The sequence below is a fragment of the Phyllostomus discolor genome, chromosome 2 (genome assembly GCF_004126475.2).
Source record: "Phyllostomus discolor isolate MPI-MPIP mPhyDis1 chromosome 2, mPhyDis1.pri.v3, whole genome shotgun sequence".
Lineage (NCBI taxonomy): Eukaryota > Metazoa > Chordata > Mammalia > Chiroptera > Phyllostomidae > Phyllostomus > Phyllostomus discolor.
The window spans coordinates 205,205,469-205,222,293 of record NC_040904.2 but is presented as its reverse complement, the minus strand read 5'-3'; the positions used below and the strand labels follow the sequence as shown (position 1 = coordinate 205,222,293).

The window sequence follows — 16,825 nt, the reverse complement described above, 5'->3', positions numbered from 1 at the left end:
CGACAGAAGGAAAACTGCAGGAGTAACGTCCTTGAGGAGCGAAGAGGGGCAGGCTGCGTAGGAGCAGAGACTCTAGTTCTGGCCCTTGCAGCGTGGGAACGGGTGCAGGCAGGTGATGGAGTGGGTGGTGCGGGGGGCGGGGGAGTTGCCCTCTGACCCCCTCTTTTTACAGAGGACAGCAGAATGGGAGGAGTGGAGTATATGCAGCAGGAGAGTAGGGAGGAGGTGCTAAGTGGTCATTTCAAGGAGCAGGAAAGCGCACGTGCAGGAGGGTGTGCAGGAGAGTTTTGCAGATCTGAGTGGCCGTGAGTGCTTTACGGCAGTTAGTTTAAAAAGAGCCTAGTCAGTGCAGCGGCACATTTGCGGACACAGCCCGAGGCACAGGCAACCAGAGGGACCCAATGGTCTCGGAAATACACTGGTAGCTTACTCTAACTGGAAAAGATTACATTAGAGAAATCTGCAGTCGTGGTCAAAAACCCAGTTTATTTATGACTATATGTTTCCTTAGACTAAGTCTTACTCCATGTTTTCTTTTGTAAGCCTTTGCACCTGTCCATTCTTGCATTCTTCCTTAGATCTTTCTGAGTAGTCTTGAAAATATTCAAAGCAACAACATAGCAAGGAGAGATACTCTTACATTAAACACTAGAGTTAAATTTTACTTTCTCTGTGAAAGAAGGCTCTAGTAACAAAACTATTTCCTATAGGTAATTTATGTATAGTTATATTAAATTCATTTCTGTGGGAAAATGTAACGAGCTGCCCAAGTAAACACGGTCACCAGGAGGACGCCGGTGCCGAAGGCGGACAGTCTGGAAGGTCCAGCACACGGGCCGCACTGACGCCACCACGGAGCAAGGGGCTGGTCACCGAGCAGCCCCGCTTCTGTCTCCGGATGCACACTGGGCGGGCTGTGACTGAGACGCACTCAAAAGTGATGTGGGAAATTCAGCTAGCGGTGAGAGTTAGCCTGTTGCACGTTTGTAGAAAGAGAACGGAGATACTTGCCCCACGTGGATTAAATCAGATCAGGTGAGGACAGCGCCAGGTGGGTAAGTAGACGCCCAGTGAACGCCCACTCCCTACCTTCCTCCGACTGGTTCCCAGCCCTTCGGGCCACTTCTGTGCAGGGAGAGGTCTAGGCTGGTTCCACAGCTGCCTGAGAGAGGGAAGGGCTCACTGTTGGTTATCGTCTCTCTGTCAGTTTGCACACTTTAGAGGGCATGCCTGGGAGTCACCTGCACAGGTGGTTCGGCTGCTGTCCTGGGCCCCACCCCGCAGAAACCCAGCAAGTTGGGGTAAAACCTAGAAATCTACATTTTCGATCTTTTTCTGAGTTGTTTAAAACACATGTGCATTTATTGTGTTGGCATCAAAATACATGTTCAGAGGGGGTTTTTTTTGGTTCATTAACATCAAAAAATTAAAAAACTGCTTATAGTACTTTCTGAACTCCATGTTAACTACAAATTTGAAAGCTACCCTGTTTCAAAAATGTCCTTTATTTCCTTAGATCTTTATGCAACATTTCATATTTTGCAGATCATAGTGCTTTATTAACAGATTCATGTATTCTTTTCCCATTTCTTTAATACAAAAAAAAATTCAGTCACCAGTTATTTTTCATCTGACATTTCTTTCACTGCGTGCAGGATTCATATCAACATGATTAGAGCAACCAGTGGGTCACACAAGTATTCCCTCCCTGTGCCAAAGACCCACTCCAAAGACAAGCGGAATAACGGACGCCTCCAGGTATATACAACAGTCTTCGTTTCTCGAAGTGAATGAGTGCTACTGAACAGGTCGAACTGCTAATCTACAAAAATAAACCGGAGAAGACTCAGGTGTACAGCTAGACCTATCAAATGGCAGGTTCATTTCAACAGGAACCTCCATGACTAACGGTTCATGTGTGTGGCTCTCTGCCGTCGCTGTAAAAGCCTCTCCCGAACTGTTGCAGTTTGGAATTTAAAACAAACTTGGCAACACGCGCCAGGTGGCTCTCCTGTAGCAGAAACTGATTACAACCATGTTCCTCACGCAGTTCTAAAGACAAGCAAAGTTAAAAATAAATATGCGAGCACACAGTAAATTAAAGTTTAAATTGAGAAATTCAGGTACAGAGCACAGCAGAGCCTATGACTAAAGATAAATTAGAAATATAAACTAGCAACAATTCTTTTCAAATAGCAGGAAACACGTTTTCTACTACCTTTATTTAGATCATTATTTGTGGTCATCTATTAATTTTGGATTTTCTTTTCAAAACCCTTTTCTAATTATGGTATCTGACCAGATACACCAGCTCAAGTAAGTATACCTTAAATAATACAGCGTGAAATGGCCATTTAATTTCTGATATAGTAAACTCCTTAAAGACTTCAGTTTTGTGTAACTGTAGAAAAGGTTCAAGAATCTTTGTAGATTTTCTAAAAACCCCTCCTGGTATTTATGAAAGCTTTTACAAGTTACGTCCTTATCTGTTTCTTAATCCACATTATTAATGTAAAACTCTGAGTCATTTACGAACAAACATTTAAGCCTTGTGCTGGAGTCACCTGCTTGGAGTTCTCAGCGATGCTTCCTGGCTTCCGTACTCCAGAGCAGGACACCTTCCCTCCCCTCCCTTGGGAGGCGTGGGGGCGGGAACCCTGAAGAATGGAGGCGGGGTTTCTGGACAGAAGTGTCAATAAAGAAAACTGATTTTTTTTCAGGCTTGGATTATAAGGAATGCTGACAATGTATACACTTTAAATTTTTATGAAATGAAAACCAAAAAGGTGAATTTCAGCTAAGTCATGTTCTTGCAAATGAAGGAGATACGATGAGCTATGTTAAAGGATGATACACACCGTTCATAATCAGAAACTTCAGCTCCCTGCCTGAGGTTGACTTGGAAAATGATACAAAGCCTACAGCTGCTTTGAAGGACAGTTAGGTAACATTTTACAAGCCTATAAACCACGGAAGCACGATTCACAACTAATCTATGGAGCCCATTCCATTCCATTTAAAAGTCAACCCCACTTATTTGTGGTTCTTTTACTATGTTTTTAAACAGAAGTACTGCTAATAATTTAAGCCATCCTAGAGATAAAATAATAAAATAGGTGGGAAGAATTCTGTTTATATCTTGGACATTCTAGGTAATTTTTAAGAGCTTAAATTTATTTGTTCCTCCTTAATCTGAAACCCTCCCAACATACCTTTGGGCCAGCAAACGGCCCTCGGGCACTGTGAGGCCTTCGCCCTGAGGTGCCCGAGCCCCAGCTGGAGCACAGCATGTGGTCGTAACTACCAGCAGTTAACGGAAAGTTCATAAGCACTCTCTCCTCTGCTAAGAGCAAGAAATGCCTTTATCCACCACTCCTGAGGTTCTTAGAGAGGGAAAACTAATTCCATAAACAGCTTGTATGAGAATCCATATATAATTCTAAGAACAGCACATATTTGGGGTATTAGAAAAGATGTTATGTAAGGCATGGATGATTCAATTAATAGAATGCATGTCTAACAAAAGATGGTTAACACTCAGGATCAGAAAACCATTTATCTTTCCTTTTAAATTTCTCTAAATCCTGCTACTTTTACCAGCTTAAATAAGAATGCTTCTTGGCCTAATCAACTATGATTATTTAAAAAAAAAAACTAAGACATCTGAAACTATTAGGCACATCAAAAGTACAGTTTATGTAGGTCGAAGTTTCCCTTTCTAAGGGGCAGATGAGTCGCCTGGCACGTTATACACACGGAACTGTAAAGACCGTCCACTAAATTCCACTTTCACATTTTTAGTTAAACTGAGAGACATAGTAAATATTCAAATATATCTTCAGTTACAGCTGAATAAGTGTAACATTTTGCCAGAGAAAAAGCTGGAATTTAAGTACGAGAAACCTTCATACACTGTGCTAGTATTGGTCTCTTCTTTTTAGACGAAAGCCAGTCATCAATACTTTCAACACAGCAGTTTAAGAAGATAAATGTCCAAAAGACAGTTGACTTAAGTTGTGGTCCATAATTGAGCAATTCAATGCCACTGGCATCATAATGCTGTGGAGAGCGAGCGGGTCTCCGTGTCTTAGTCAGACTTGTCTTTCTTCTTTCCTGTTAAGGGCACTTTGTTGACCACGGCGGATCCGACGGCCGTAACCCCTCCAGCCACAGCGGACACGCCGCCTTTCACCAGCCCTATTCCCATGGAAGGCACAGTTGTAACAGCTGTTTTGGTCACCTCCAGGCTCTTCCCACCAATCCAAGCCACGCCACCGATGGTGGCACCAACAGCTCCCTTTGTAACACTGAAGATACCCCCGGTCACACGGGACAACATGCCAGGCTGCTGCTGTGGGTGGTCTTTCATTGAGCCTGATGAGAGAAAACCAGACAGACAGACATCTCTGTGAGACAGTACAAACCATTAAGCTGCCCAAGGCTCCCTAACAATCAGGAGGTGGTTTTAAGAAGGCCAACCACATAAGTATAAATGTCCATGTTCAGCAATGGCTAAATTTATAAAAACCAAATTTTTTACTGAAACTATTTGAATAACAAGCATAGTTACTGTAAATTTTTAAATAAATAAAAAGGCTTAAGCTACAGATAAGCATTTGAATATATAATAAGGAATTATACATTCAAAGGGGTGAATATATAATTCACCCTGTATAAGGTGGCTACCCCTTGTCTGTGGTTTCACTTAGGCATTTTCACTTACCCAGAGTCACCCATGGTCTGAAAATATTAAATGGTAAGTTTCAGAAATAAACAATTCATAAGCTGTAAATTGTGTGCCACTCTGAGTAACGCAGTGAAGTCTCGAACCACCCCTCCAGCCCACCTGGGAAGTGAACCACCCCAGTGTCCGGTGTGGCCACACTGTACACACGGCACAGTGAGACATTCTGAGAGAGACCACGTTCACATGGCTTCTTTCACAGTACATCGTTGTGACTGTTCTATTTTATTCTTGTTAACCTCTTACTGTGTCTAACTTACAAACTAAGCTTTATCATCGGCTTTATCATGTATAGAAATAACAGCATTTGTAGGATTTGGTACCACCTAGGTTTCAGGCAGCCACTGGGGGTCTTTGAATGTATCCCCTGTGGGTAAGGGGGAACTACTGCATTAACCATAAAATTATAATGGGAAGGATTATGTAATCATTCTTTTATAATCAAGGTCAAGGCCAGTAACACTAGGAAAGGGGGGAAATCCTGACTTGAGGGTAAAACAGGTGACCGCTTCATGCTGAACACCTCGTGTGGGGTGATAATGCTGTGCGAAATTTGGTGCACGAGCATTTATTTAATAAACATAATTTTTCTTTAAACATTTTTTGAAAATTTTCAGTTACAGTTGATGGAGGTAATTTTCTTAAATAAGTATTAGTGCTGTTTATGTCTTTAATTACAGTTTGCTCTTCATTACCACGATATAAATCATTTGCTTTGCAGACTACTCCTGCTGAGCATGCTGCCATACACAGCCGTTCCTGGAGCTGGCTCTCTTCCCTGACAGTCGTGCTCCCGGATACACCCTGTGTCTGCCTCGTGCTGACGGCTTTCTCACAAAGTCCTCACTAACTTTCTCATTGGGCCCTGACTTCTTTTCAAAACTCAGAGTTCTCATCCTAAAGAACAAAGCCAGGAAAACAGGTGGGCTAATCATGTTCTAGGCGATTCCTCCACTAAACTAAAACTAACCAGATTAGTATTACCCCCATCCTCTTTTAGGCTGGAGTACGAACTTTTCACTGTGTTTATTTTCCTAGCAATTCCATTTTTGACTACCAACATAAGAAATAGACTGGACAGCGGGTGACAGAACTGGGGACAAAATACAACGCCCAGGGCTGGACGCTCAGCCCTTGGCCCTTCCGGAGACACCCCGGTCCATCTGCTTGTCCCACCTGGTCTGTCGGTCACTTCCTCACTGCCTCTCTGGTCTGATTCTTTTTCTTACCTATTGTGATTGTCCCGTACGAGATGCGCAGTTGTCTAAGGAGATCACTATTTGAGTGAAGTGTAACAATATTCTATACCCACACCGTAAGTAAAAAATGCCCACGGGCATTTTCTGTATATAGTCAGGACATTTAGCTGTACAGTTAGTGTTTCCGAGGAATTTTGAGGGTAAGGATGAAACGACTCAAGGTAAAACAATTTCCAAACTCAGAGAATTTAGGCAGGCCCTAGGGCCATGCATAACAGGAAGAGAGCTACCAACTGTAATGGAATGATGGGACCTGAACAACACATCTCCAGTACCTTGGGTTTCTTTAATGTACAGTGTCAACACTAAACACAGTTCACCTTTCGTCTGCACCCACCCCACTCTTTACAAATGAAAGAACTTTCTTGCGAAATGGTCTCACAATAAGAGTAATCGAAAAATAGATCTTATATAATAGAACAATTACATTATGGCCCCATTCACCAGTATTTGTGTTTTCTTTTAGAGGCTCAAATAGTTTCCCATCAGTTACTTTTGGAACCTATGTAACTGACAAGGTAAATGGGTTATGTTGACTTTAAATTTAATAAAAACAATCCGAACTTTAGTTCAGTTAGATATGTTTTTCCACTCTTGGCGTTACAGACACATACTTACCTTCCGGTGGTTCATCACTAAGGTAAGACGGGACTTCTTGTTGATTTTTATCTGCCTGATTCATGATCTAAAAAACACACAACACACATTTCACTGTAACCTCAACATGGGAGACTGCCTCTTACCACATGCTCAATAAGACTTAACTGAGTTAGGTAAACAACATTTGTAAACACCTATCACAAGACTGCGTCATCTTGTTTCTCTTACTTTGTGGTGTCTAAGAAATACTTTTAATTACACTGGTGGACAGTTCAAATCTTAAACACCAAGCAGAGGGTGGCGGGAACGGCACAAGCTTGGATGAGCGGGAAGCTGACCGACTGCAAGAAAGCTGGAGGGTGGGGGTGAGCAGGCCAGAGTTTTTCAGTGCCTCGTTCTACAGAACACTGGCCGACTTCATCGTAACTTATTTCATGGCAGACTTAGAGGAACACGCATACTGTATCTAAAAAGTGTATCTGAGAAGTTCCTTAAAAAACATGACATCCTCCTGTAGAGGTGACACCGTCAATCTGAATCACTAAGATCGGTTTGATTGCTTTTTTATTGTTGTGTTTAGAGCATAAGTAGGTAACAAAGGAATCCAAAATTTACCGTAAAAAAAGGAAGTACTATGATTACCTCTAAATACAAGTAGAAAAAGAACCTAATAAATAAAATGAACCTTAAGTTGGGATGAAGAAAACATAGTTAAACTTTGTTTTCCCAATTTCCTTTACTATTTTAAAATATTTATTTTTACAGTCGTTTTAAAAATTAAAACAAGTCGACAGCGGCCTAAATGTTTTCTTGCCTGGCCAGAAAACGAGGGTCGCCGTCCTAGCAGTCAACTACGGACGCCCTAAATACTCCCACGCAGCCTGGATTCCGGTCCCTGAGCGTGCGCAACGCGGGTGAAAAGGGCCCTGTGAAACCCTGCCGTGTGTGACTTGAGGGCGTTAGGATAAGTGAAACAAATCAAAGGACAGCCAGGACACCACGGCAGAGGCCTTGCCAAACGGCACTGAGGAGAGGAGATGGCAGAGTGAGGTGCGGACGGCGGAGGCCCGAACAGGCTGCAGCTGTGGGTGAGACGGGGAGCCAGGGAAAGGGGCCCACAGAGAGGGGTGTCGTGTCCTGCTTTATACTCTTAAGAGCTCCTTCTGGACGCTGTGGGCAGCACACACAGCAGGAGCGCGAGGACAGGCAGAAAGACCTGTCCGGAGCCGTACCATGTTTCCAGGGGTTCTCTGTACCGCAGCGTGTTTCGGGACAAAGTGGTGAACTTGAAGTGGCCAGAGCAAAGTCAAGGGTGTTTCCCTTTCCTTAATGATTCCTAGTGCTTTTAAAGCACCAGGGGATGGGATAAGAATTCATCTAGATTTCAATAATCGAGGCAAAAAAAGTGGTGATAAATGAGGGTGGTCGAGGTAGTGGCTGTGAGGAGCGAGCGGGATTTTTCAAAGGTTAATTCTAACTTCATGCGATTCAGCTTGCAGCGCCTTTAAAACCTCAATCCCGTGTAAGATGGGACCCAGTAGTACATGCCGGGTGCTTACATAAATGTCCTTTAGTGGCTGCGGTGAAAACTCTGATCCAGGCCGCTATCAAGGGCACCTAATCTCATGCTGGTCCAGTTTGTGAACTCAGCACGTCATCCCCCCCACTCCCCCCCCCAACACACACACGAGACTTAAAGTGACAGTGAAGACGTGCAGGTTCCGACAGACAAACAAAGCGGAGGACTATCAGGTGACACGTTACTGAGAGGAGTTCTTGACTGACTTGCCCTCATTTTAAGGCTCCCTTAAACGAGAATGTTACATTTGTTTCTGTTCATATTTCTTTATCATCATGACACCATCATGAGGAATTACACAGCATCGTGTTTAAGGGGCTGAGGTCAGACAGCCCGAGTCTGACGCCCAGCTGGACTATAAACTGTGGCAGAGGACAAGTAACTTCACGGATCCCTGCTGTTCAGGGAACGTGAAACAGAAATCAGATATTCTAGCCCCAGCCCTAAGGTGAGAATACTGTTTAACAGATTCAAAGCAAAACACATAGAAATTCCTGGCAGAATATATGTGTCCCTTCCTCAAGAATAAGTATTTTGGAGCTGCTTTTCTTACCCACTGGACTGTCAGGTGCTAGGAGAGAGACACTCTGTCCAGCCTGTTCATCCCTGTAACCCAGTGTCTGCATGCCACGCACACACAAGTCCAGGTCACCCGGCACTGGCAAACATGCCCCCACACCCTGTATACAAACACGGGGAAATTACACACACACACACATGTACCATATCTATTTTAGCAAGAGTTTAAAAACAGGTATGAGTAACTGCATACATTTCAAAACTGCCTTTCTGTGTATATCCCACAAATCTCTACTGAGTCTTACCTTTCCCTCCTAATACAGAATCCCTTTAAAAAATACTCTTAGTTTTTCCACATAGATCTTGTAATTTTTTTAAAAGACCACCACGTAGAAGATTAGAACTGGTTTAAATTATGATGGCATAAAAGACATGTGCAAATTCATCTAAATAACGTGAACTGACTTTACCCTCCTGTGGGCGGGCAGGGAGGACCCACAAGCAGAGCGCCTGGTCCAGCCTGTGCTGCAAGAAGCTAACCGAAGCACGAAGAGAAAGGAGGGATTAAACACAGCGAGTGGCTCATTTGGCAGTTCAGTGAGATGCAATAATAATCCGAACTCTGCCAATTTTTCCTGTCTATGTAAGTGTTTGGACCAAACACTGAAGAGTCACTCTTGATTTCCTCTTTTTTAACATCCCCACCCAATCATCGGTGTGTGGTCACCTAAATAAATCCAGCATGGGGCTCCGTCGCCTCTGCGGCTACCACTACCAAGGAGGCCACACAACCTCTTACTTGCACCACAGACTCTCTGAACTGGCCTCCAGGCTTGCACCCTTGGAAGGCTGGCCCTTTCGGTCTAGCTACGTCATCCTCTGCTTAAAGCCCTCCTGTTGCATGCTGTTTTTCTTAGAAAATTCGGAGTCTGTCCCTCCACCTCCAAGGCCCAATCAACATCTCACCCTCCGAAATCATTTCCTACCACTCTGCCTCCTGCTCCTTCCAGTCCAGCAGCACAGCGGCCTCCTTGCTTCTCCTGAGAGGCTCTTCCCCGAGATACACACAGGCCTTCCTTCCTTCCTTCCTTTCTTCCTTCCTGTGTGTGGGTAGATGTCCCCGTACCACAGGTCTTCCCTGACTACCTTGCAATCAATGAGCACACTCCTACTCCTCTCCCTGTCGTCACCACCTGGCCCTGCTGTGTTTTCTTCACTGCACTTACTGTCACTTGATAGGTGCATCTGTTCCCTCTGTGTCTTTCCTACTAGAATGTGAGCTCCACGCGAACAAGGCTTGGTTTTGTTCACTGTTCCGTCCCCAGAGCCATCATCGATGCCTGATACACGGACACCCACGTACTTGAATTTTCCGTATGAAGTGGAAGATGACCGTTGGTATTAATGTGAGAGAAAAGAATTTAAGATGTAAAATTTCTAGTGTGAGCAACTAAGTAGAGATGATGATGATGAGGACATGGGAACAGGCGAGAAGAAACCATTGAGTTCTGAGAGAAGACAGTCTTCTAAAACTGTTTTTATTGTGAGGAGAACACAGCCGAAGATCTACCCTCTGACAAATTAAGTGTATAGTTATTATTGTTGACCCCAGGTACAACGGAAGGATTGCTTTTGAACAGCTGTCTTTGAGATGCCTTCAGGGCATTCGCAGGTGTTTAGCAGGTGGTTGGATTTGAGGGTCTTGAAACCCTTGGAACTCAGCATGAAGTGTGAGTGGTATCAAGATTCCTGGCGTGGTTTGAAGTGATGGCTGAAGCTGCGGGGCGTGGGGGGGCGTGACCCGGGAAGAGACAGAGAGAGAGAGAGGAGGAGACTGATGATTGGACTGCTCGTATTCCAGGGGGGAAAGGGAAGCCAACAAAAACACACAAATACACCTGAAAATTAATAGTCCAATGAGAACAGCCTCATGGGAGGCAAAAGATGGATTTATAAGCTTCCTAAAAACACACAGTGCAGACAGTAAGATAAGTTATGGGGAAATGGAAATGTTACAATTAGAGAATATAAAAGGCATATATTACTGATCCAACTTTTTTTTTTAACTCCCATAAAAAGGCTGGAAGGAAGTATACCGGAGTGCCAGCAGACCGCTAGTAGGGGGTGGGAAAATTACATACCCAAACACACACATATGCCAGTATATATTTTTCCAACCCCCTCCTGGCAATCTAGATATGTATATATAGAGAGAAATATATGTATTTAACATCTATATTTCAATTTCCTACCATAAACAGGTATTGCTTTTGTAATTAAAGAAAAATACATATTTTCAAGTCTTGGAAATCAGTGATACACATAAAGGGTATTTGTAGAGATTACTCAGTTCATCTGCCTAGTTATTCTAGGTGTTTGTCCTCAAATCAAGTTGATCATGTGAAAAGCAATGCACCTGAATCACAAAAGGCTGCCTTGAGGAAAAGGACACCACTGAGCCTCACGCGTGATCGTGTCCTTGCAAGGGAAGCCCTGACGGTGTGCGGTGCCGCAGCACAGTGTACACAACAGTGTTGTACACACTGTTACGGAACTGGCCGCTCACTACGTCACTTGCAGCTTTGACAGGGAGCTCTACAGAAGAAATGTCTTCGGAGGTATTCAGAAACCTTGTGTTTCCCCAAAACACTTAACGTGTTTTCTTCTCTTCGAGATCTGTTTACTCTCCTGTATAACAAAGATGTGATGTCTCCCTTTTCCCTTTGGCTTCCAGGAAGCTCAAAGCTAAAACTCCTGCTCAACTAGGTAAGTTCCGCTGGCCTGCATAGTTGTGTCCCATTCTGCCTGCCCCCCACTCCACACCTCCTGGAAACTCCCACTCTTACTGCTATTTTCCCTGGTCTGCAATTTCAGTATCTTATTTATATTCTTACTATTTTGTTAGTACGTGTTTTTGCTATAAGCTGACACAAACTATGTGTGGAATAAGCGGGGAAAATATCATCTGTATCCATATTAATTAAAACATCACAAGAAAAGATGCGCACCAATATATGGTCCAAATTTCCGGTTTAAAAAAAAAAAAGACTTTAAGCTAGAATCATGCTTTTCAAATGTACATCTATAAGATCAGGCAGCGGTAAGCCAGGGGCAGCAAGAACCACGAGAGAGAGACATGATGCACACATTTTACTACCCAGTAACTTAAAATACTCCACTGTTTTTAAATATACACCAATTGCAGAGCTGAAGCGCTGGGGAATTTTTAGAGATGGCTAGGCTTCCCAGAAATGTCATTCTTGCCTGGAGCTTCCTCGGTGTACTCAGATTTACCAGCCCTGACCTCCCAGTCCAACCACATTCCCACACCCCCCGTGGCTTGGCTTTGGCGATGGGAGTGTTTGGGAAAGAAAAGTTTGAAATGCAGCAATTTAGATGACTATCATGCAGAAACCTCCACAGGTACATTTAATATCATCACTTAAAGTTACCAACGGGATTGATTATCAATAAACAGGAAGACACCAGGTAGGGTCTCGCCGGGCCCGAAGCTCGGCTCCCTGGACCGCAGGAGCTTGCTGTCAGCGGGGTCAGAACGCCCCGCACAGGCCGCGGGCGTTGCTCTGTGTGTGTCTGTGTTCTTTACGCGCGGGGTTCTCCCGTACATCACTGGTACGAACAGCAAGGATGCAGCGTTAAAATTCCTCCACGACTCTTAGGCTAATAAAAATTTTGCAGAAGCCATGTTTAGAATATATAGGTATGTTTCTGAATTCCCGGTTTGATCAGAAGACACCAAGTTACCTTAAGAAAGTCTTAACTATAATGCCATCTTCATTTTTACCCCCGTAAACCATGCCCAACCTCTCCACACACATGTGTCAAACTTCTGGCGTCAGCACCTCTATACTTAGTGTCACCCTGTCACTAAGGAGAAATACTGGCTGGCCAAAAGTCCGTTTAGTTTCTTCTGTAAAATAAAAGACACGTTTTTCAGTTTCACCAATAACTTTATTGACTTGGATATTCTGAGTATGCCAGCTCCCTCCCGCAAGGTAAAATGTTGATTGCTCTTAATTAGATTGCATCATCCGGTGAGAAATCTCCAACGCAAATCTCTGCAAACCACTTCTGACACGTAGCATCAGTCCCAGCGCCTTCTCCACACACTGCACATACCTACGTTTGCATTTGTTGCATTTTTATCTTTCTTGAAATAATAAAGCATAGTACGCCGAAAATGCTGTGTATTTCCTTCCATCTTCGATATTAAAATGGCCATCCACAAATTCACCCATTTGGTAAGTTGTTTTAAATGCACGCTGATAGGACATCTGTCACCATACAATCTAACAAAATTGTTTCGAAGGAAGTTAAAAATGACTCACTGCTACTAGAGCCATCTTAACGGTGGGGAAAAAACAAGCAAGCACTTTGGCCAGCCCAGTACTTGTCTACATCCTCATCCTGTGCCTTATCACCATTGCGGTGGGCTGGTTGCTCTTAACTCGGGAACTGTGAAGACAGACACACGCCTAATCTACAACTATGAAAGGTAAATAATCTGCTAGTGAAATTTAAAAGTATACACATGGAAACAAATGACAGGAAAAGTGTCAAAATGACAATTTTTAAATGTTACCCTTCAACCAAATTATTAAATTCTATGCACACTGCCTGCCTTAACCTCATGGAGTCATTACTTCAACACACACTCGCGTCCCAACCGTGTGCCAGGCGGGCCCCCTGCCCTGTCAGGCGGTGCAGTTTGCAGCGTGATGAAGGACACGCGGGAATACTCTTGGCCAGATTTTACAATCACGTTTGGGGCCACTTTCCCTGCAGTTATCAATTTCGTTTCATTCAAAAACAAACAAAAAATATCTGCTCTCTAGGGATTCATAATGCAATCAAGTTTCTGTCTTTTTTTTTATATACACTTTTCTAAGAAAGGCAAAAATGGAAAACAGCCTTGAGGACAGAACGAGTAATTTAACTTGTATTCTGGACATAAACCTGCATTACCCCTTGGTCCTGGCCTGAACGCACTACGCCAAAGGGAAGCTGGTTACAGGTTGCATTGTGAAGCACTTATCTGCCATACACTGTGGTTCCCGGGCAGTTCTCGCCTGCTACAACGGGGTCGCAGCTGTAGCAGCTGGCCAATATCGAGCAAGGATTAATAACGCTCTTCCCTAGGGGATAATTTCCTCCAATAATAGAAATAAGTAAACAGCGCCTCTGAGGAAGCTTGCTTTTTTCAAGGAAAACAGATGAATCAGTGTTGTTTGCGGATATCTGTAATGCTTCACATATATATGTTTTAATTAATAATGAAAACAAAGTCTGAAAAGAGCACATACACATGCCGGTGGCTACCCCTCCCCCCATTTACCGAAGGAAGCTCAGTAGCACTAACCGGCTCTACAAAGCCTACCACCAAATACAGTGTACAGCAGTTCACCCTCGACGCCGCTTCCAAGACCTCTTATTAAACAGTCAGTGCTAATTTCCCTATGAGAAAAAGACTATAAATGAATTAGCTAAATTCTTCTGCATCCTCTATGTATTGGAACTCGGCCACATGCTCCCTCCCAGGTGAGGGTGAGTTCTTGGCCAAATAACTACAAGGAGTTTCAAATATATGTATATACAGAGCATTAACACATACACACACCAACAGGCAGTGAGTGAAACACCAGCTTACTGTTTTCAGGCCTCTCGAGTTAACCACCCATCCTGAACAGGCTACTTTTAAATACAGGCCTTGCCTAGTAAATCAACAGCAAACAGGCTACAAGAAACACACTGAATCGGGCAGGAAAGAAACAAGGATCCTCCGGTAAAACGCGCAAGTGATGACCTAGTGACAAGTAACAACTGACAGTATCAAAATGGCAAAGTGTTGCCCTGAAATGAAACACTAGGCAGAATCACAGTACGCTATCAAACCAGATAACCAGCACACCGGCCATCTTCACCAAGTTACTGCTTCATCGGCTCAACAGATATTTGTGCGCTCCTGTGTGTCAGACACTATATTAAGTTCTGAGGTTTCAGCCTGAACAAGCATGCAAAGGCTCTGCTCTGAAGGTGTTTTTATATACATCAAATCCAGTGAGATAGTTTGAGGAAGTAGCACAACAGCAAATAATGACTGAAACAAAGAAGGGTGAAGATTTTTCCTGGAATTAAATAAAAATCGAATACATAAGAACTACTTCAAGCTTTTCTAACTATGTACCTACATGTAGACAGATTTTTACTGGGTATGGCTTCTGGCACATCTGTTATAACAATGGCTAAAAATATGAAATTGTAAAAAAAAACAACAGGATGCATATGGGTTTATTAAAGGTTACTCCCCTCTTTAAAAAAAATACACACAACAGATAAAGGCAGACACAGGCATGTATCTATCTGTTAGTGTGGTAGCAATATTCCTGGGGAGTCCTTGAGCGCACCCACGCCAGTGGAAGTTGTAAAGGCTAAACAATAGCATAGAGAAAATAATCACAGGGAGTAAATAAAGCCTTTTCATTTGGAATTAGCTCGGGGTTCACAGAAGTGTGATAAATCAAGTAAGAATTTTCCTCTTTCCCTGGATGTTTGTAAACCTTTCCTCCAGACCCCTTCTTCCCCCACTGATCCCTTTAGGTACTAGCAAGTCTTTTTTTTTTTTTTTTTTTTTTCCTCCTTCCTCCGTTAGCAGCGGGAGTGACGTGGCAGGAGAGGCAGAAAATGACCCTGGAGGAGCTGTGGCTAGGACTGAACTCAGCACCTCCCTCTGCTCCACGTTGTAACACCCAGCACACCCCCACCCCCCTAGGATTCCAGAATTTCTGACTTCTTTCACAGAAGAGGCGATTTCTTTAGGAGAAAAGATATGATGGCAAGTGGAAGCCTGGGGACCAGTCTTGACGCTGCGTGTGCCTTAGCAAGCACGGTTTTAATTTAGACTCCGGAGGCAGTGATGGCACCGACGGGTGCTCCAGCGGTCCCCAGTCACCCCCTGGCGCTGCCAGCACCTCTCTCCAATCCCACACTTGCAAGTTCAGGTTAAGCGTAGGGGTTCGAGCTTTCCTACCCACTAAGAGCACTGGGAACGTCCACTGGGGTCCAAGGCTTGTGTGCCAGAACCCCAGAGGGCGCTTTATCAACAGGTCAGGAGCTAGTGGGGCGGGGAGCCCAGCACACAGCCGCTCTGCTGCATCCCTCTCCCCTCCCAGGCTGCTGACTCCCCCATTCTCCCAGCATGACACCCAAGGAGCTAAGAAGTCAGGCGGAGGCTTCCAAGGGAGTCCCCGATCTCAAACCTCCGCAGAGGAGTCAGGGACCGGTAAAGAGGGGTAACCCCGCCAGCGAACCTCCATCTGTCCCCAACACCATCCAGCCCCTCCCCCTTTCCCGCTCAGTGCCCCCTAAGGCCCCACTCGCAGCAGCCAGGCTCGGAGACAGAGAGGAGGTGAGGGGCAGAAGCGCTAACGGAAGAAGGCGACAGAGAGGAGGGCAGGAAGCTGGGACAGCGCCCCCAGCCCTGCCAGCACGACTTACCGCCACGATCGGGGGCCGCCGCCCGAGGCCGGGGCCGGCAGGGGAAGCGGGCAGAGCCGAGAAGAGCCGAGGCGGCCTGAGCTGCTGGCACAGCCCCGGGCGGCTGCGGGCTCCCGAGACGCCTTCTGAAGCTGTGGAGCCAGAAGACTCCGTTGACGGCGGCAGCGGCCTCCGGCTGCGGACGTGGCGCCCGACGCCGACCCGCCCCCTCTGCGACTCCCCGGCTCCCGCCTCCTCCCGCGGCTCCGGCTTGACGCGCACGCGCACCCCAGGCCTCTCCGCGCCCACCCGTTTCTCGAACTGCCCAACCCTCGCAGCATCCCCCAGCCAGCCGCCTCCCGAAGTGCGCACGCGCAACGCACCCCCACCCCAAGGTCTGCTCCCGCCCCTTCATCCCCTGGGTGCCAGGCAGAGGGGTGGGGGTGGGGGGGGAACCCTGGCCGACCTGCGCGCGCCTCCTGGAAGGGGGGTCCCCCCGCCCTTTTCCTCCGCCCTCCAATCAGATCAGGCGAGGGGCGCAGAACCCTGGAAACGCAGAGGTGGCAGCTCTATGGGGTCCCAAGCTCAAGCCTTGGTGGCTACCCGAAGTCACCGTTCCCTTGCAATAAC

General features: G+C 45.3%; 1 protein-coding gene across 1 annotated transcript; it reads right to left on the bottom strand.

The window, feature by feature from the left end:
* Positions 1–1,486: 1,486 nt before the first annotated feature.
* TMEM263 (transmembrane protein 263) lies at positions 1,487–16,472 on the bottom strand. The gene is made up of 3 exons (XM_028532486.2): positions 16,217–16,472; positions 6,622–6,688; positions 1,487–4,374 (listed from the first exon to the last, which is right to left on the bottom strand). Exons 2-3 carry the CDS (start codon positions 6,683–6,685, stop codon positions 4,088–4,090), a joined length of 351 nt encoding a protein of 116 aa, XP_028388287.1. The 5' UTR covers positions 6,686–6,688; positions 16,217–16,472; the 3' UTR covers positions 1,487–4,087.
* Positions 16,473–16,825: the final 353 nt, after the last annotated feature.